General features: G+C 32.9%; 2 protein-coding genes across 12 annotated transcripts in view; both read right to left on the bottom strand.

The window, feature by feature from the left end:
* LOC119837617 (protein-methionine sulfoxide oxidase mical3a) overlaps positions 1-9016 on the bottom strand; it is a 30017-nt gene extending 21001 nt beyond the window's left edge. For both annotated transcript variants that reach the window (XM_038363295.1, XM_038363296.1), the window contains exon 1: positions 8866-9016. The gene's annotated coding sequence lies outside the window, so the exon portion shown is untranslated. The remainder of the gene's footprint in view (positions 1-8865) is intronic.
* Positions 9017-9833: 817 nt separating this feature from the next.
* Positions 9834-18755, bottom strand: part of LOC119837576 (calcium-dependent secretion activator) — a 40611-nt gene continuing 31689 nt past the window's right edge. For 9 of the 10 annotated variants that reach the window (XM_038363215.1, XM_038363207.1, XM_038363212.1 and 6 more), the window contains 9 exons: positions 17783-17924; positions 17287-17461; positions 16766-16900; positions 15037-15167; positions 14197-14305; positions 13311-13445; positions 12809-12942; positions 12489-12594; positions 9834-12084 (listed from right to left, as the gene is read on the bottom strand). In XM_038363215.1, coding sequence (XP_038219143.1) covers positions 12013-12084; positions 12489-12594; positions 12809-12942; positions 13311-13445; positions 14197-14305; positions 15037-15167; positions 16766-16900; positions 17287-17461; positions 17783-17924 — 1139 coding nt within the window. In that variant the 3' untranslated portion in view covers positions 9834-12012. The remainder of the gene's footprint in view (positions 12085-12488; positions 12595-12808; positions 12943-13310; positions 13446-14196; positions 14306-15036; positions 15168-16765; positions 16901-17286; positions 17462-17782; positions 17925-18755) is intronic. The other variant, XM_038363214.1, reaches the window with a different exon arrangement.

Below are 18755 nucleotides of genomic sequence, written 5' to 3'. Positions count from 1 at the left end.
TAACTTAAATTTAAATATATAAAAGGTAAATTAAAACTGAGTAAATTCTTTGACATTTCTTTAACAACGCACTTCCATATTTTCGCCGACATTACGATTTTGCCCAAATTCATCCACCCAATTATCTCCTATCCACGCGCATCCATCCACATCAAAATGTCTGCCAAGCGGTAGATTACAGCCACTTCACAGAAGATTCCGATTCTGGGAAAGCAACAATAAAACAATCCGAAACACTACCAGATCTCAGCGCAGACTTCCTTACGACGAGCATTCTTTACACCCAATAAACTGGGCATAACTCCAGTCCGTTACCACTAACCTACTCTCCCGTAACAGTTCAAAGGATCCCCTGTAATTATATCGCGAGTGCCGGTATGACTATAATGTTTTCACCTGCCACTTGGCAGGACGCCCCGGTTATTTTGAACTGAAAGCGCATAAAGATGGCCCGTGGAAATGTTTAGCGTCGTTCCGTATCTTCATATATTGCATGCCATTTCTATCTGGCGGTTCTGGTGGTGTTCTGGTTTTTCCTCAGTTACACTAATTTTGGTACATGTTAGTTTGCTAATTAAAATTGATTTCAAATGAAATTGGGTGAAAAGGCATTAAATTAATGTATTTTTTTATTTGATTATCATTAAATTTGTGTGTTTAAATGTTTAATACGAAATGCATTTTGACAGTACTTCATTCTTCTTGATTCACCTCTGAACGTTTGATCTAACTAGACAATGTTAGGTATATGTATAGATGATAATTATAAGAAATTACAAACGTAGATATTCTTGCTCCAGGCCTTCGGAAGTAATTACTTGGTAATAACCAAAAATTGCATATGAATGTAAAAAATGGTGAGTTAAATATTACAGTTAAAATGAGTCATTATTTATGTTATTGTAATTTTATCAATTGTATTACTTAGTTTATGATATGACAATAGGTTGATATGCTTTGAGAAGTATAACGGTTGAAAATTAAATAAGAGATCCACGCTTGGAACTAATACGAATATCACTATGTACTGTCTACATCATTTGGATAATAATTTGCAATATTTTGTAACCAAAAGCAAGGATCCTTCTTTTCCGTTTCCATTTTAAATTTGAAATTTGCACAGCACATAATTACTCTATGCCTTTTCCCATTGATATATATTCTTTAGTTTATGTATATTAAATAATCGCCTTATTTCACACACAAATTTAAACACTAATCAATGAATCACGTAACCCGAAATTTAGGGATTATTTTTGTCTGTGGCAACACCACGCACCTGCATGATGCGCCAGCGCATCGATTCGCTAATTTTAGAGCCAGCAGTTATGTCACAATGGTTCGTACATTGGCTCATATACCAGCGTTTCCTGGTTGCACTTTGGTTATTTGAAGACCATAATGATTTGTCAGGTAGCTACAGCCACATTAAATATGATTGATCGCTTTTGGGCTCTATGATTTATGGAACGTTTAATGGACGTGTCTAAAATGATTTCTTGGGATAGATAATTATATCACTGGAAGCTAGCCTTATCTTGGAGTGAGGCTTTTGTATTGTTGATTTTTTTTTGTTTCAATGGCTAATACTGTACGTAATGAAATACTAATCTTAAATAGATTAGATGAATAATCTTAAATAACATGAGTTGTGTTTTTGTATGTTTGTAATGTTTTCACAAACGCTACTGGACCGATTTCAAATTCTTTCACCATTAGAAGTGGCATGTTTACAAGTGACATAGGCTGTAAACACACAGACAATGCCGGGGCGGACCGTGAGTTGCACATAAATCTTAATGTGGTAGAGGGATTATAAAACAGATTTTTTATTCAAATACCTTTACTTCTGAACAATATAACTTATTAAACACATTTTTCAGGATATTCTGCACAATGATTAGCGAAAAATTGTCCAATGAATTGTTTAAATGAAATTGTATTACCGTTACGCATTCGTTATGAATTATGCTATCCGATTATTATTAATACACAAAAATGGACTCTCCAAATTGTAATTCGCTCAATTTTCGACCCACTTCAAAAGGTATAAGTCATAAATCAGCTTATTTACGTTCTGAGTGTTCTCGAGCAAAACAAAGACCACACAAAGACTTATGGTTATCATGTAAGCCATAACAATGGCACGTTCGACTCACTCGTAAAGAAGTATGATATTACAATTTACAATGTAGTAAATTAAAAAGTTTAAAGTAAAACAGCTGTTCTTATGCGGCGCGGTTAAATAATACGTTTGTGTGAGTGTGTTTTTATTGCTTAGTAACTGATGCGTTGTGTCCGCGTTGTGTTTTTTTGTGGATACCCAATTTTTTTCTGAAATACAAGTACTCTTGGTTAATCCTTAAAATAATAAAATAAAACTATAGGCCAAGATAGATTGCTTTTAGAAGAGGAGTTATAAATAATATGAATTCTGTTAATATATAGTTCCTTTAAAACAGTAGATAAAAATATGTCTTTCTTTTACAGTTAATGCCCGCGTAACTTCAATAACTTTGTTTTATTTACTAAAGACATAACAATGGTATTTGCATTCATACAACTGTATGATATATGATTCATCTGCAATTTGGGTCACAGTTTTTAAAAGGCTTTCGCAAATTAAACACAAGATTCGACTGAGGATGCATTTTTGAACCACGTGATCAGCTTCAGTTTTATTGAAGCTATTTACCTCTTTCTATACATTCGTAATCATGGCTAATGTTATATAAAATACAACAGTTCCAGCTTGCAGATTCACTCGCATGTATCCCAGACAAAATGCATCTAGCTATCTTGCATAAAATATATCTCTGTAAAGTCGAACAAATTCTTGATCCCATCGTCAAAATACTGCTGCCATTATTTAATAAATTAAAAAACTGGTATAACAGCACTTTTTAATTATTTCTCCAATCCTATATTATAGCTTACTCATTAACCATCTGATACATTTACCATATTTACAGATAGCATTGTTTAAAGCTCTCTTCATGAGGATAACTTGCTTATGAGAGAGAAAACGCTTAGACAAAGTATGTAAATATGCTATTTCTCTGTGAGGGTGGACCGTCCACATTAGAAGCGTCATCAAATATGAGTGGTAATATTTTCGACCCACAATTTCTGAGTATTATTATCACACACTCAGCGTCATCCGCTTTTATACATACAGCAGTAACAAAGGCTATAAGGTTTAGCTACGGATTTTGTTATTTTATGAAACACCTAGTTGCGCCCCGCGGTTTCACCCGCGCAAGTCCGTATCCCGTAGGAATATAGGGATAAAAAGATGCAAATATGTTATTTCTGTTATCCAGCTGTCTACGTACCAAATTTCATTGCAATCTGTTCAGTAGTTTTGCGTGAAAGAGCAAAAAACACATCCATCCTTACAAACATTGGCATTTTTAATATTACATAGTAGGATTTAACTTTGAAATGCGACTTGGTAAATGTCACATATCGTCGGACTTTTTGATTCTTTTTCCTGAATCATGGTGAGAAAATTAAAATGATATGATGTAAGATCATGGAATATAGAAGCATGGAGTTTTTGATTAGTTACAGGCCTTAGCTGAGTCACCACTGATCTAGTATATGTCTAACCTTTATTATTGCATACCTGAATATTGCCTGGATATTCTGTTTACATTTGACGCGATGTATTTTGGCTTGGCACACGATTGAGTCTCGTGATTCATGCGTAGATTGTAATTTTAAAAATTCATCATAGCAGTAATGGTTTATCGCAATATACGATTACAATGTCTTTATTTGGGGTTGATTTCTTTGTTCAAACAAACAATATTGATTTTATAGTAAACTAGACGCTCGTCCCGGCTCCGGCCGGATGTCAAGGTTCCTATTTCGGATGTCGGGAATAAAATCCTGTCCATCCTGGCTGTATACCAAAATTCATCAAAATCCGTTCGTAGTTTCAGCGTGATTGACGGCCAAGCATCCAAGCAAACAAACTTTCACATTTATAATATTAGTGTGATTTATTAACACAAGAGACCGCTTCATATCCTGAACTATGAGATTTGTAAGAAAAGTATGTCTAGACGTAATGCGGCAAATTGAAATAAATTTTTACGATCAAAGACTAACAATAGATGAGATAATAATTTTTATATGTATATAAATAGTTTAAATAATGTTCAAAGAGTCACGACTCGTCACAATCTAATAAGGAAAATGTATTTGATACTTAAGTTTATCTGGTAAATACCAATTGGTCGCCCTTAAAAAAGTTGCTTTGATTGACTAGAATCTAACTAGTCACGAAAATGGTAATACAGGCTTTCACTGTACACATTGCGATGCAGAGTTTGACGTAGGTTTTCCAACTATAAAATAAAATTAAGATCAGTTATGATTTTTTGTTATTATATTTATAATTCAACCGCTTGGTATTAGTGATGGTTTTTGTGTTTAATAGAAAATCATTTAATTCCATATTAGAAAATGCAGCTGGTCTGCCGTCCACAAGGATTTGGGCTTAATATTGAGTGGAATTACTGTTAACTAATTTATTCAGTCTACCAAACTATATATTACTATATGTACATTTTAATCGGATTACATCCAAGTTAATATATATGATAATTTGTATGTAATTTTCGTTCAAGTGTTAATGTGATTTTTCATTAGCAAATTCAGTCTTTATAATTTGTTTGGGCATCTTTTCGTCTTCTACCCATGTTTTAAATTAAACACATAAATGTTCAACTGGCTTTATAAACACTAGAATCTAGGTTCAACTGATAAATGTGCAATTCGAATTAATATAAACGTAACCAAAAGCACATATCATCGTAGATTAAGCAATGACTCACGACAGACATCGAAGCGAGGTACAAGGTTCCTATGAGATATGTATAAGAAAGTCAATATTGATTACAATGCATGTTTAACCTAATTCAATCACGGTCAATCGAGGCAATTGTGAGGCTGATGCTTTAAGCTTGTAATGGTCAGTGATTTTTTGTTGTCTGCTGTTCCATATCGGAAGGCATATCGAAAGGATCTTAATAAAAATATATTTTAGAACATTTTATTTGTGTTTGAGGATAATGTGGCGCGTTAAGTAATTGCTATAAAATTTTCATAAAAATCAAATCCCCTTAAGTGACAGCTGTTTTCATTCAGGGTTTATAGGTGGTCTAAGGCCATCGCTTTACCACTGGAATTATATCTGCAAGTACGCGAAGTAGCCCAATTAATAGCTTTTAAAATAAATTAACAGAAGTTAATTTTATTATTTTTCTATTATTTTTTTTTCTTTTTAATTATTTCGTTATTTATTTCTTTTTAATTTATACTTTGTGTCAATGTAAAAAAAAACAGGCGTAAATTTGTACTTCTATTTTCTAGAAAGTCCCCTTTTATCTATCACAGCACAATTTCCTTCAAGATCAGTAACCAATTGGCTGGGATACATAGCAATTTACAAATGTACTGTAAACACGTAAATTGCATAATGACAAGCACATTTCGACAACATTGAGTAGGTGACAAAATCTTGGCAGACACATTTGGCAGGATTCTTACCTGACACGTCAAAATGTAACGAGTTATTTCAATTTTGAAAAGAATGGGAATACCAGGTTAAGGTCATGTGCAAAAAATACACGTTTAAAATTAGCTAATCGATGTTTTTTCGAAGCGCATGCAAGATAAGGTTAAAAGTTTAGGTGAGATAATCTTTCTAACTTATAAGAGATAATAAGAGATGGGTTGTCACCTAGTGGCAAAGGCTCAAAATGTCCTATCTTGCTCAGGTTCATAAAGTCCTATCTTTAATATCCTAAGCTTAAGAACTGAATTATATCAAAGGGTCATGATGTCTGATTAAGAAGCAAAATCGTTTGGAAATATTCGTGAGAATTGCTAAGTTAGTAAATATTCAGTATCCCTATTCCTCCTATGTGAAACAATTTAGCCATTCTATGTATCCATATTAAATAAAACTTGCCCCACGTTGTCAAATTAAATTCCCATGGAAATGAGATGTTTCACTGCAATAATAGCCTATGTTATATTACTTTGTTTGTAGTGTAGACAAAATCGCATCATAAAATCGCTCCGTAGCGTCGTGAAGTAAAGACAAACATACTTTCGGATTCATAATATCAGGATCAGGATATAGGATAATTAATTTTGCATATATACATAGAATAAAGCCACCATTAACAACTAATATCGACGGTAAGCTCCGTTGATACCAACAGTTCATTTATAACCATGTCTTCTTCAATCTTATCACACAATTATCCGGAGAATGTGACATTACCTAATGGTGTAAGTTTATCTTACGGTACTTAGCTATCTCCGTACGATAGTGACAAATTATGCTCAAGTGTTGAGGCCATTTCGGTAATTCTATTGTTATTTTTACTTTAATACTACTCGAAGGTACCTAATATTACGAAATACATTTCCTACTGGTGGTTGTCTGAATATGGTAAACCTTTGAATAAATTTTATTGAAATTTATAACGGACTAGCTGTAACCCGCGGGGTAAGCAGGTAAAAAGTAACCTAACCAGATTATAATCTATTTCTGTACCAAATTATGTTTTCGCGTAAAGCAGTACCAAACATCCATCCATCCATCCATTCATTCATCCAAAGTTTCGCGTTTATATTATTAGTACGTTATAGACTAGACCCTGGGAAAGGACGCTGGCAGATGTGACATGTCATCGAACTTTTTGATTCTTGGACATGCCGGTTACAGAAACTTAATATAATATGCATAATGCTATATTTTCATTGGTCAATTCTATACCTGCAACTTACGTTTCTACAATAATCTTTTTTCCCTAATGAACATGAAATACCGAGAAGAAAGGAATAGGCCCTCTATTCATTTAATTTAATTATTTTTTTTTTCAATTGGTCTTAATTTTTTAGATTTATATACTTACTAAATTAATAAAAATATAATGTTATCGTATCCTATCCTACTAATATTATAAATGCGAAAGTTTGTCAGTATGGATGTTTTATACTACGGGATTTACGATTTTTACGATTTACGATATTACTACGGGATACAGACTTACGCGGGTGAAACCGCAGGGCGCAGCTAGTTAGAAATAAAACTAAATTGTCGCAACAGTTACAGTAAACAAACGTATATTTTTTTTCTTTAATGTCTCAAAAGTATTGATCAACAGAAAATAAATATCGATTTTCTAAAAAAATGTGACAACCCTATATGTGATATGTTTTACAAATCAATTTGGTGGACTCTTCTTTGTTTGTTATTAAACCAAAGACCTTTTATACACGGATCAAACCAGTTAAAATTAAAACATCTAAGAATTGTATGTACATATTCTCACTTTTAGTAATGCCATTTATTTAATTGTATGATATGTACATATAATTATATATAGTTTATGTACAAATATTATACTAAATAATAAAACATAAACAGGTCTTTTAGTCGATATTTTGAGAACATTACAAGTAGTAATAATTTCTTAATATAGATTGATAATGCTACTGTGTTTCCTACACATTAAACGGATCATTATAAGCTGTATATTTTAAGCACATTATATTTTAATTTAATAATTGTACAAATAAAGCAGCCTACATCATTACTATGTGTTTTAATTGGAATCAGAGGTATTTATAAAAAGTTCTATTATCTCGCTAGAAAAGGTAGGTAAATGGCTATCCGTTGTTGCTTCTTAAATAAGTCGTTATATATAATGATATAGTTTCAATAGCACTCTTATTAAAATTGTTTAGAGGCAGAGTGTTTTAGCACTTGCTAATACAAATAAAAAATAAAAATTCTTTCCTATAGAACAAATATTCATGTGACCATGTATATTTTTTAATTTTAAGTAAAAAATTGCAATTTAAATGCCTAGAGTATAATTTCTCTCTCCATATTAAAATATAATACAACATAATAAGGACAGAGATTATTGATTGAAGGAAAGTTATTATATATTTATAAATTATTTGCATGTTAGTAGTATATTTTCACAAATTATTAAAAAAATATATAATACAATATTATAATATATAGACATAATTTATTACAGTCACATAAAATATGATATGACTTTCACAATCAATACAATAAATTGGTAGAAGTTATTACATTAATTTATCTACTATATAAAAATAAGTCAGGCTTTCCTTCCTGACGCTATAACTTCAGAACGCACGAAGCTATTTCCACGGTTTTGCATTCGTTGGAAAGGTCTCGGGCTCCGTGAGGTTTATAGCAAAGAAAATTGGCGAAACGGAGTTCGCCGGGTTTGCTAGTTATTATATAATTATCTGTTATTTAAATATAAAAAAAAACTAAATAAAAATTTAAAGAACTCTATTATATTTTTCATTGTGTGAAAAAGTTAAGAATACATTTAATTCTAATAAGAAAAGTCTCCCAAAATCTATTTCGTAATACGTTAAAAATACTCTCAGTTATTTAGGCTAAGGTAAAAAGAATGTAATTTCAGGTGTTCAACCCTCACCTACTAACACAAAAAACATCCGAACAATATTTCACGTTAGCTCATCATCCAGACTTCAGCTATTTTAAGAAACCGCGGGATAAATAAATTTATGCAAAATAATATATTCGCGCCAAAATACCTAAGTACTGGCCATAAAGAACCCACTCATGACGACGCAACTCGATCGGAATGCAAGCAATGCAACAGATGATGCAGCTTCAAATTTTTTTTTCATTTTTCAGACCTACATATCAGATATTTCCGGGAATGCAACCGGTTTAATATTTAAATGAGATTTTTTTCATATCCGCATTCTTATTAGACAACACTTATATGCTATATAAACACAGTTTTAGTCAAAAATACTTACGTTTCAATAAATCACTATAAACATTAAATTCAAATATTCTTAAAAACAACACACACGTTCACTTTCTACACCACTGCACTGCGTATGCGATCTGTCAAACACTGGGCTGCCAGTTTTCGATAGCAGTTTACCACAATATTTTAGTTTACACAATTCTTGATGTTGTAAAAGCCGAATAAGATTAAATTATACACTAAACGATTATTTTAATTGCAGTAGTTAAATAAAACAAGTTTCTTTGTCCTGGGCTATTTTCTGTTATAAGAATATTTACCGCTTAGGATTCAAATGTGTGTTGCCATGAATTTAAACTAAATGTCCCGACAGTGCTGCTCGATGAAACACAATTTTCTCTGCTAGGTAGCTAAGCGAGAGAGGTTCACGTTACCTACCTCTTATTATTATTAGCCGTACCTAAAAATAGGGCAAAGTATTTAAAAATGCTGGTTGGCACAATTCCTGTCGAGAACGTTAGTAATCGTATTCGCGTAGTGTCAAATGTGAAATTATTCTGGATTTGATATTGTGATAATTTAATTGTAACAAAACTTATATTGTATGTAAAGTGTCTTAATTAAATTAAAAATAAGTTCTATAATATGAACTTCACGTTTTTGAAATAACCCAATAAGTCTAGTCAGAAAAAACATTGTTTTTCTTTATCGGTGATTTGTTAACGAGTAACAATAAGTTTAAGAGTAACTAAAAAAAATGGTTTCTGGAAACTCACAATAAATTTATAACTTCTAGTTTATTCGTGTTTATAAGTTGTGTTTATTTCGTTCTCTTCATACGTTTCAAATTAGAATTACCCATCATTCTTATTTTTAAAAGTATTGTTATCAAACGAATTAACATATTTACGGTATTGTTTTCAACTAGGTTTTGAGTGATTAAAAACTTGTTTTAACAAATTATTTATAACAGAAATTGAATTTTAGTGAGTGCTATAAATAAAAGAACATCGATTAACAGTAAACATTTTATTGTAAATACATTATTGTATCTTTGCACTCGCGATGCGCTTATTGTTCCAATTGGCTTGTTGAGTAGAAACTATAATTTCTTTGTTTTTTTCAATGTTGATCATTCAATGTTTAGGCACGTTTCAATTACACACATCGCGAGTTTAGATGTCACACAAATACAAGCTTATTCTGTTATCAATTCAGTCGGCTCATAATGCACTTATTTAAGACGTTTCCATTGAGCTCAGTACTCGAATGATGATGATAGTATGAAATTAAATAATAGTAAATTGAATTTAAAAAGAAACAATTAACTAGGTACGCTTGCTAAATCAAGGAGACAATTTCGCTGTTTAAATAGATCGTAAGCAAGCGGTAGTAATGGAGAGCTGGTTACGTTGAAATTTTTAAAGTTCGTTTTATTTGAAATATTATGTCTTAAATTCAATAAGCATATTTCCTGAGTTTAATCTTTAAAATATATATCTATCACATTAAAATGCTTAAAGTAAAATGTTATAATATATGTGAAATGTAATATTCCTACACATAGAACTCAAGTGAAATATTAAGAACATGTGAAAATCGGAAATAAGTGAAAGAGTGAATTAGCGCAAACGTGGTTATAGTATGAAATATCTATGGTGAAAATAGTTAAAAATATTTAGGCAAATTGTTTGTGTATGGCAATATTTATTTCAGCATTTATCAAAAATACATTGGTCCTAGATGAATATTACAGAGACATTAGGATACTCAGATCTCAATTTGATATTTTACAATAGAGATTGCGAATGTTTTTTCAAATGTTAGTTTATAACGGTTTTATTTTATGAAACGTTTTTTTCTTTCTGAGTACCCAAATAAACAATAGCAAAAAGCACTTTCATAATATGTTCGTTTCATGAAATGATATGAATCATAAACCCCACGAGCCATTCCAAATAAGTTATAGAGGCGAATCAGCGTATCTAACCGCTATTTTAAAGAGTAACATTTTATCTAAGAGTTTTTTTTAAATTTTCGCTAGTCATTCAAAATTTGTAACTTTAATAGCGTAGAAGAATAGTATTTTTGTTAACAAATGTAACTATATTAATTATTTTGTATTAAGTACGATGTAAAACTGATGACTAAATTTGATCTATTAAAAAATAGATCTATAAGAATAGAGAATTTGAAACTATTGAGTTATAAACTACAGCAAAACATTATTAAACATTCGTATATTTATAAAAGATTAATACGACTGTGTTGTACAACATTAATTTTTATAATATTATAGCTGGCATCACAGTTCGGATTCCGTTGACATTTAACAAGTAATTCGCGCCATGCATAGCTTGATCACAGAACCTTTTAAAAATATACGAATTTGAACATTTTGAATTAATAAGTATGCTAGGAGGATCTAAAAGAATGTTTGAAATTCATTAATACTTACTTTAGAAAAATATTGATTTTATAGAATAGAAAATGGTAGCTTTGAAAATTGTCATTAAATTACTATTAAAAACGTTTATAGCTATAACTATCGATGAGCAAAACAGTTTTCGTAACAAGGATTAACAAAATATTTGAATAGAATATTATATAAGAAAAAACAGGTGAAATTAAATATATTTTCTTCATTCATTCGCGTCACCGACCCAATAAATTGTTACCATGTTAAATAATTATAATATTTTTGTAAATACTGTTTATCATGGATTACAACGAAGTTATTATATTTTGCACAAAGCGATATGTTTTATTATTGTTAGCACTGCATGTGTTATACTTTAGAATAATATTATAATATGCTTCCACATCTAAATACTTTTATACTCAATTATTGTGATATCAAATACTACTCTTATATTCACACCTAATACATATTATTTGCTCCAAACGAATTTACTAACTGTACATAAAGCTTTTTATAAAATAAAATCTACTTTAATACTAGATAAACTAAGCTACGTTCGCTTACGATTAAGTGCCGCCATTTCCACACGGAATACTATAAAATGGCGCGTTAAAGACGAATGCAAATGAATGTTAGAATTTTGACATCACAGTGAGTCGATTAACAACGACTTTCGAAATTTAAAAATAAAGAATGTCTCGATCATCTTATTACGTCACACAATGCAAAAGAATAGAATATGACATAATATGTTTGTAAAAAGTTGAAACGCTAAAACCAAGATGAAGCGCCTCCCAACTTTGTTGATAACTCTCCGATCCCGCGCCCGAACATGTTGCCGACCTGGAAGGGAAATGAATATTTTAGTGTAATTGAGAAATACTTTAGTTATTGTATGCAGGAATGTAACTGAACTAGTGTTGTACAATAAATACATTATTTCATTAATAGATTCCTTCAAACTATTTAGGAAAACACCTGAATCGTGACACGTGCTATTATTATGTACCTAATTTGTTTCACTCACATCATGAGGAAACCGGTATGTCTAACAATCAAAAGTTCAGTGACATGTCACATTTGCCAACCTGCACTTGGCCAGCGTGGTGGATTATGAACTGAACCCTCATAGGAGGCCTGTGTCCCAGCAGTGGGAACATATATGGGCTGATGATGATGACTTTGTTTTCATAAATATTATTTGTAGCAAAAAGCACACAATTACATTAAACATTTAGAAAATGTACCTTTCCAACGACAGCAGACATATTTCCAAGCTTCGCATCTTCTGTAAGGGATTCCAATTTGGACTTTCCAGCCTTGGAACCATCTTCCGATCCTTCGTCTCCACCGCTTTAACACATTTGATTAAAACATTGTCATTAATTGTATACATAAACTTGTTCCATGTTTGTACTATTAGGGTGAATTTTCCACTTGTTGAGGAAAGCGTAATCCGAAACTATATATAATATGCGTTTCTGGAAAATTCCTTTCCAGGATTTTTTCCATACACCATCAATTGTTGTAATAATAGGTTGAGATGGTCAAAATGTGGCTGGCTCACCCGGTATCCTGTTGCGCGAGCAGCAGGCTGCAGGTGGCCTCCTCGGTGTGCATGCGCGCCGCCACGGCCTGGTACGTCTTCGAGTTCAGCTTGTCGTCGATGACGCCTTGCAGCTCGAAGTCGCTGTACATTTTCTGGAAGGGATGGTGTTGAGTAAGAATTCGACAAACCAATCCTTATTCCATATGCTTATTAATATCAAATATAAAAAAGCGTTTGTTTCTTTCTTGTGCTGTGTTTGTGATGCTTATTGCGTAATAACGTGATGCTGAAAACGATAGTGATTATAATGAAAATTGTGATACTGTAACGATTATAATAATGATGACGATCTAAATATAGATGAAGAAAAAAATAATGTATGCGATACTGATGATTAAACAGAAAAAGTTATTAGTTGATTTGTATAGACTCCCGAGATGCAGTTTACACTAGTTCAGGAGACCGTTGTTCATGTTGGTATTAATTCCAGATTGTATATATACTGAACAAATATTATTACCTTAACAACGATAGACAAACAGGCGACCTGCTGCGGGTGCAGCGCGGGCCGCTCCTGCAGCCAGTTGCCGATCAGGTTCATTTGCACGCCGTACCATTGCTCGAACAGCTGGAGGATCCACAGCTCGTCTGTCACCTGGAATTTGAGTTTGAGAATTAGTTACGGGGTTAACGGTTCATCTAGAATTGAAGATAAATAAAATAGTAAGTCTTGTCGTGTTTAAAATCTCTTAAAAAATCTTGAATTTTTAAATAGTAAGTCTTTTAGGATTAATCTGAGTATGTCTGATTCAAGTTGGTGGCTTAGTTCCACATACTTGAAAAATGGCAAATCTCCTCCTTTTGTATAGTTTCCGTACGTACAGACTTTTCTGTAATAAATATACAAATGCTACAGATAAGAAAAATAATTATCCTGAGCACATAGTGGAAATTATTCCCAATTTATTCCCAAACGAAGAGAAACCTGGCATTAAAGTAAACAAGGACTTGAAGACTTAACCTTATTAAGGTTAAGTACATATTGAGATTTAATTCATATTACAGAATTTTATTGCCATTATTTTTTCCAATCTAAATACAAGATGGTCGAACAGAATACCGGACAACGTTCTTAGCAAATTGTAGAAGACAAGCTGCGCCCCGCGGTTTCACCCGCGTGAGTCCGTATCCCGTAGGAATATCGAAATAAAAAGATGCCTATATGTTATTCCAGTTATCCAGCTATCTACGTACCAAATTTCATTGCAATCGGTTCAGTAGTTTTTGCGTGAAAGAGCAACAAACACACACACATCCTTACAAACTTTCGCATTTATAATATTAATAGGAAGTAGGATAGGATAGATAATGTATAAATATTTTCAGTATACTCTGTTGTGAATTACCTTCGATCTGATCTGATCCATAGAATTCCGCATGAAATTAACGTATCCCTGGCCGATGTCCTTGCCGGAGCCGGAAACGTTGGCGATGGTCAGTATTGACCCGATCAAGCTGAAATCACAGATTAAAAAAATTATTCCATGTTCAAAATTATTTCTAGTACAGATAAAACCATAAAAAAGAGAAAATAATTATTACACTCACATCCATTTACTTTTAAACGAGTTATTTTTAAAATTAACTAGATACATTTAAACGTATCTGTTGTCATATCTAACTCTTTTTAACTGGCGGTTCGATAAAGGGCTACTGGTTACTGATTACTGGTTTGTATCATAATAAGTTTTAATAAGTTTAACGATTTATTTTTAACCGACATTCACTGGTTCACCATAATTTGACTCTTTTATCGTGACCACAACGTGCTGTGAGCTATTTTTTGGTAAATGAGCGTTTTTAGCTTCATATATAATATAATATAAAATATATAAAAATAAATAACAACAGCAACAAAACAACACTTATAAACAATTTAGCTCACCTCCCCTCATCAAAGCGCTGGTATAAAATGATTAAGGTAATGTCAGAACGTTTACTGGACACCTACACCTTAGAATAACTTTAAAGATATAGCTAACTAGCTCCGATAAGTGTATACTTGGCCTGTATCATCAGCCTTTCCAGTCTTTTCCTTTCCTCCCGTCGTCAATCCTTTCTGTATCCCTTTCATTTCAAAAAGCTGGCAACGCATTTATAGTTTTTTTAATAGCTTTTTGTTAAGTATGCATTTGTTGTTAAGTTTTTATGCACCAGCAAATGCCTGTATGGTTTGTTTAGCTCACCTCCCCTCATCGAAGCGCGCGATCTTAGCCAGCGTGGCCTCGAGCACGGCGGAGAGGCGCGTGGTCATACCCGTCGCCATCGCGTGGAGACACGTCTCGATCTGGGCATCCATTTTAGCATGGTACTGGTACTGTGAGAGAGTGTCGGTGTTAACATTTCATGTGGTACTGCTACCCGTTACCCTTTAGCTGTCCTGTGTTTGATGCATGTTGTATGTATGTTCGAGACCTCTTTATGGTTATTTGTATTGGTGTTGAATTGGACGCTTTTTACGTGTACGGGGATTATTTGTGTTGGTTATACAGTGATTTGATTGTAGTTTCATCGTAATGGGTTCCAGTTTACAGTATTTTTTTGTTTGTGTAAGAAGAGAAATACACTTACTGATATAAAAATATTATATATTCAAATTGTTAAAAAGTGCACAAACATTTAAAACTTTAATTAAAAGCTTGGCTAGCTTTAAACACAAACGGATACTATATAAAATGGTCATACTTTCGATGAAATATTTCTAGCACAGCTTTTCACTATTGAGATCTAAATTTCATATCGACCAAGAGAGCTAGAGGGCTCTAAGAGCTATGAAAATTGGTTTATCAGGGAATCCATATGAATTCCAACACTGTTAATATTTTATTAAGATGATACCATTAAATAATTGCAACAGTTGGGATCCTCGTTGAAGTTTTTTGATGTTGAAGATAAAAACAGACCAATTCATTAAAAGTCTTGAACTTTGCGTTTGCAATTATATCGTAATACGTCACAGAACCCTGACGTACAAAGAAAACCATAAACAAATCACTGTATCAACACAAATAATAACGGAATCCAAAAGCTCTCAATTCAACAATACATCACGATATATCTGGCGTTTTCTACATGTATGTGAAGCGTTAATGTTCAGTAGCGCAGTTAGCGGTAGCAGTATGTGTAAAGCCAATTGATGTGTAGTTAATTTTGACCAACCCCCGAATTGCCCATGTAATGTATGCTGTAAAATGTTAACAACCAACTGTTTGTGACGGTGATGCATACGATAGCAGATGTGAATGATTTTAATGTTGCAAATAAGGTTCTGAAGGGCTGACAAGTCATGGCAAATGACTATTTGAATTTTATTCAGAAATGCATTGGATATGAAATTGATAAATATATAATTAATAATTTTTAAACAATATTTTGTTGCTTATTATTTTAATAAAACAACAAAAATATATAAATAACTTCTTCTAAATAATTCCAAATTGTTTCACGTCATGCAATATTTTGGTAGTAAAATTGACAACAAGTGATGATAAAGCCCTTCTGACATAAATCAATAAATGTTAAACGAATTGTGCGTTGTGTAATGAATGATTAATGTATATGAGCAGTGATATCTAAGCATTAATGGCAGTGGTTGATAATGGATATTTTTTAGAACTCTGCCTCATCAAGACGCCATGGCGCATTGCTGGCTATGTATTCAAGCAGTTAATATTGAAACATGCGGTACCTAACATGGCGACGGTTTGACATGTCCATATCAACTTCTTGGATACGTAGTTGGCGACATCGCTATGGCATCTAATGCCTTGTATTCATGGTAAACATTTCTAAACAACAGTTGATCAGCAACACGTTGCCAACAACTCCGCAACATGTTGATTCAACTTTGCTATCCAAATTACCAAGAATACGGGCCTGAGGCAGAGAACTAAAAGATTACAGAGAGGTACGTACGATGTCCACTCCTTCAACGGCGCAGAGTTTGAGCGCTTGGTTCTTGGCATCGAGGGCCACGTTCACCATGGCGCAGATTTCTGCTGGAATGATGTAGTCCGTCGACATGAAGGTCACGCTTTTCTTTAACCACGACTGAAAACAGGGTAAGATTTTTGATCAGTTATATAGGATAGATCTAAAAGGATGAAGTTCTTATTAACCTCACAACAAATGAACATTGTTGGTGCTGATTAGCATCTATTGCTTGAGCACATCATTTCATTTTTTTAACCGACGCGGACGTTTCCAGAAACGAAGCAGGTTTCAATTCAATAGCATTCCCATTCAAGAATCTAAGCCTGCCTCGTGATCAAATTTTTTCTATTCTTTCAAAATTTCTCATTTATAAAGCATTTCAATGCTATAAAACTAAAAATTAAATAGATTCCCTATGCGAAATTTCTATCCAGATGAATCTGACCATTTGGTTAGATTAATTTACCATCTTATACAATCACTACTTGAACCATACGTCGCACCTGGAAAGCAGCCTCGGTCTTCTGTATGCAGGTCTCCATCATGTCGCTGGCCATCAACTTGAGCCTCTGCTCCAGGTGCGAACGGAACTCTGGTTCAGGCCAGTGCAGGTCCCGGATGAAACTTTGTAAAGCATCCAATTTCCAGAATAACTCTTCGCTTGTTGCACAGCCGTTACTGCAATATTATAAATGTTTCTTATTATTAACCACATAGACTGAGCTTATAACATAGTAGGTATATTTTTTTTATTTTTATTTATTAGCAAGGACAAATATTACATTCACAATGATGCTCTGCTTTCTGAACTAGGTTATTACCTGTATCTCATAAGACAGTGACTTCCCTAATCAATCAATATAGAGGAATATAACTCAACCGTGAAAAGTTAAGCACTTCCTTTAGTTGTCTCACACATTTATTTTAATATAAGAATTTCAAGTAACTGTCAATATTATTAATACAAATACCTAATGCCTTAATACTATACTTTCTAACCCTTTAATTTCCCAGCGTTCCTTTTCAAACCCTTTATGTAATGACTGCGAAATAGACGACTCCATAAGGTCCACATATCGCACCACAAGTGGCGCAAACGTGTCGCGCAGGTGTTCATGGAAACGGCCATTTCTCAGGGTTTCTGAAATTGACAATACCATCTTATTTTCAGCTCAACACGAATTTGTAAATGATTTTACAGCACTACTGAGAAGCGTGTGATATTTAAACTGAATTCGGGAAATGTTTATTTTTCTTTTAATTTTAAAAATTGTTTACAACAGACGGCGTCGCTAGTATTTATGGTTAGTAGCTGAGATTCATTTAATGTTAGTTAAAAATGTTCAAATTTCAAATTCAAATAGCATTGAATATATAATAAAGTTATAGAATTATTATAATACACTTTCGCAACGGCGCTTTTCTATTTATATCTAGTCTAACTTTACTCTATTGTCTAAACGACAACAAAGCCGTCGTATTCAAGGAGCTCTATCGAATGATGATTTGCATTGTGGAAGGTTAGCGTGACGTCTTAAAGCAGTACTAACTCCAGTGTGGGAAAAAGACAGAGCTATATAGTTCGTCTATCGCGCTCAATTACCTACGCTGGTATTAATTTAGCTTTAAGACGTTACGGTAACCACCTAGGCGACGTTCACAATATTATAGATTGATGGTGCATAGGGACCATTATTTAGTATGAATGAAATTCTATGATGCAATGTCTTATTAAATCTTATCTAATTGAATAGCTATAAGGAATCATTCACATATCACACACCGTTGTTTCATAGTTTATCAGTTGTGCTTCATTTACACTAATCAAACAATCTAGTTAAGAATAAGTAATAATAAAAAACTAAGGTTTCTTAAATACTTCCAATACTAGACTCATCTATAATATTGCAAACGCAACCAATGACGAACTAATTAATCTACGACTATTCTACGTAGGACTTCCATTAACAAA

This window comes from Zerene cesonia, chromosome 28, assembly GCF_012273895.1.
Source record: "Zerene cesonia ecotype Mississippi chromosome 28, Zerene_cesonia_1.1, whole genome shotgun sequence".
Taxonomy (NCBI): domain Eukaryota; kingdom Metazoa; phylum Arthropoda; class Insecta; order Lepidoptera; family Pieridae; genus Zerene; species Zerene cesonia.
Note: the sequence above shows the minus strand (reverse complement) of the source record. Positions and strands in the feature narration are given on the sequence as shown.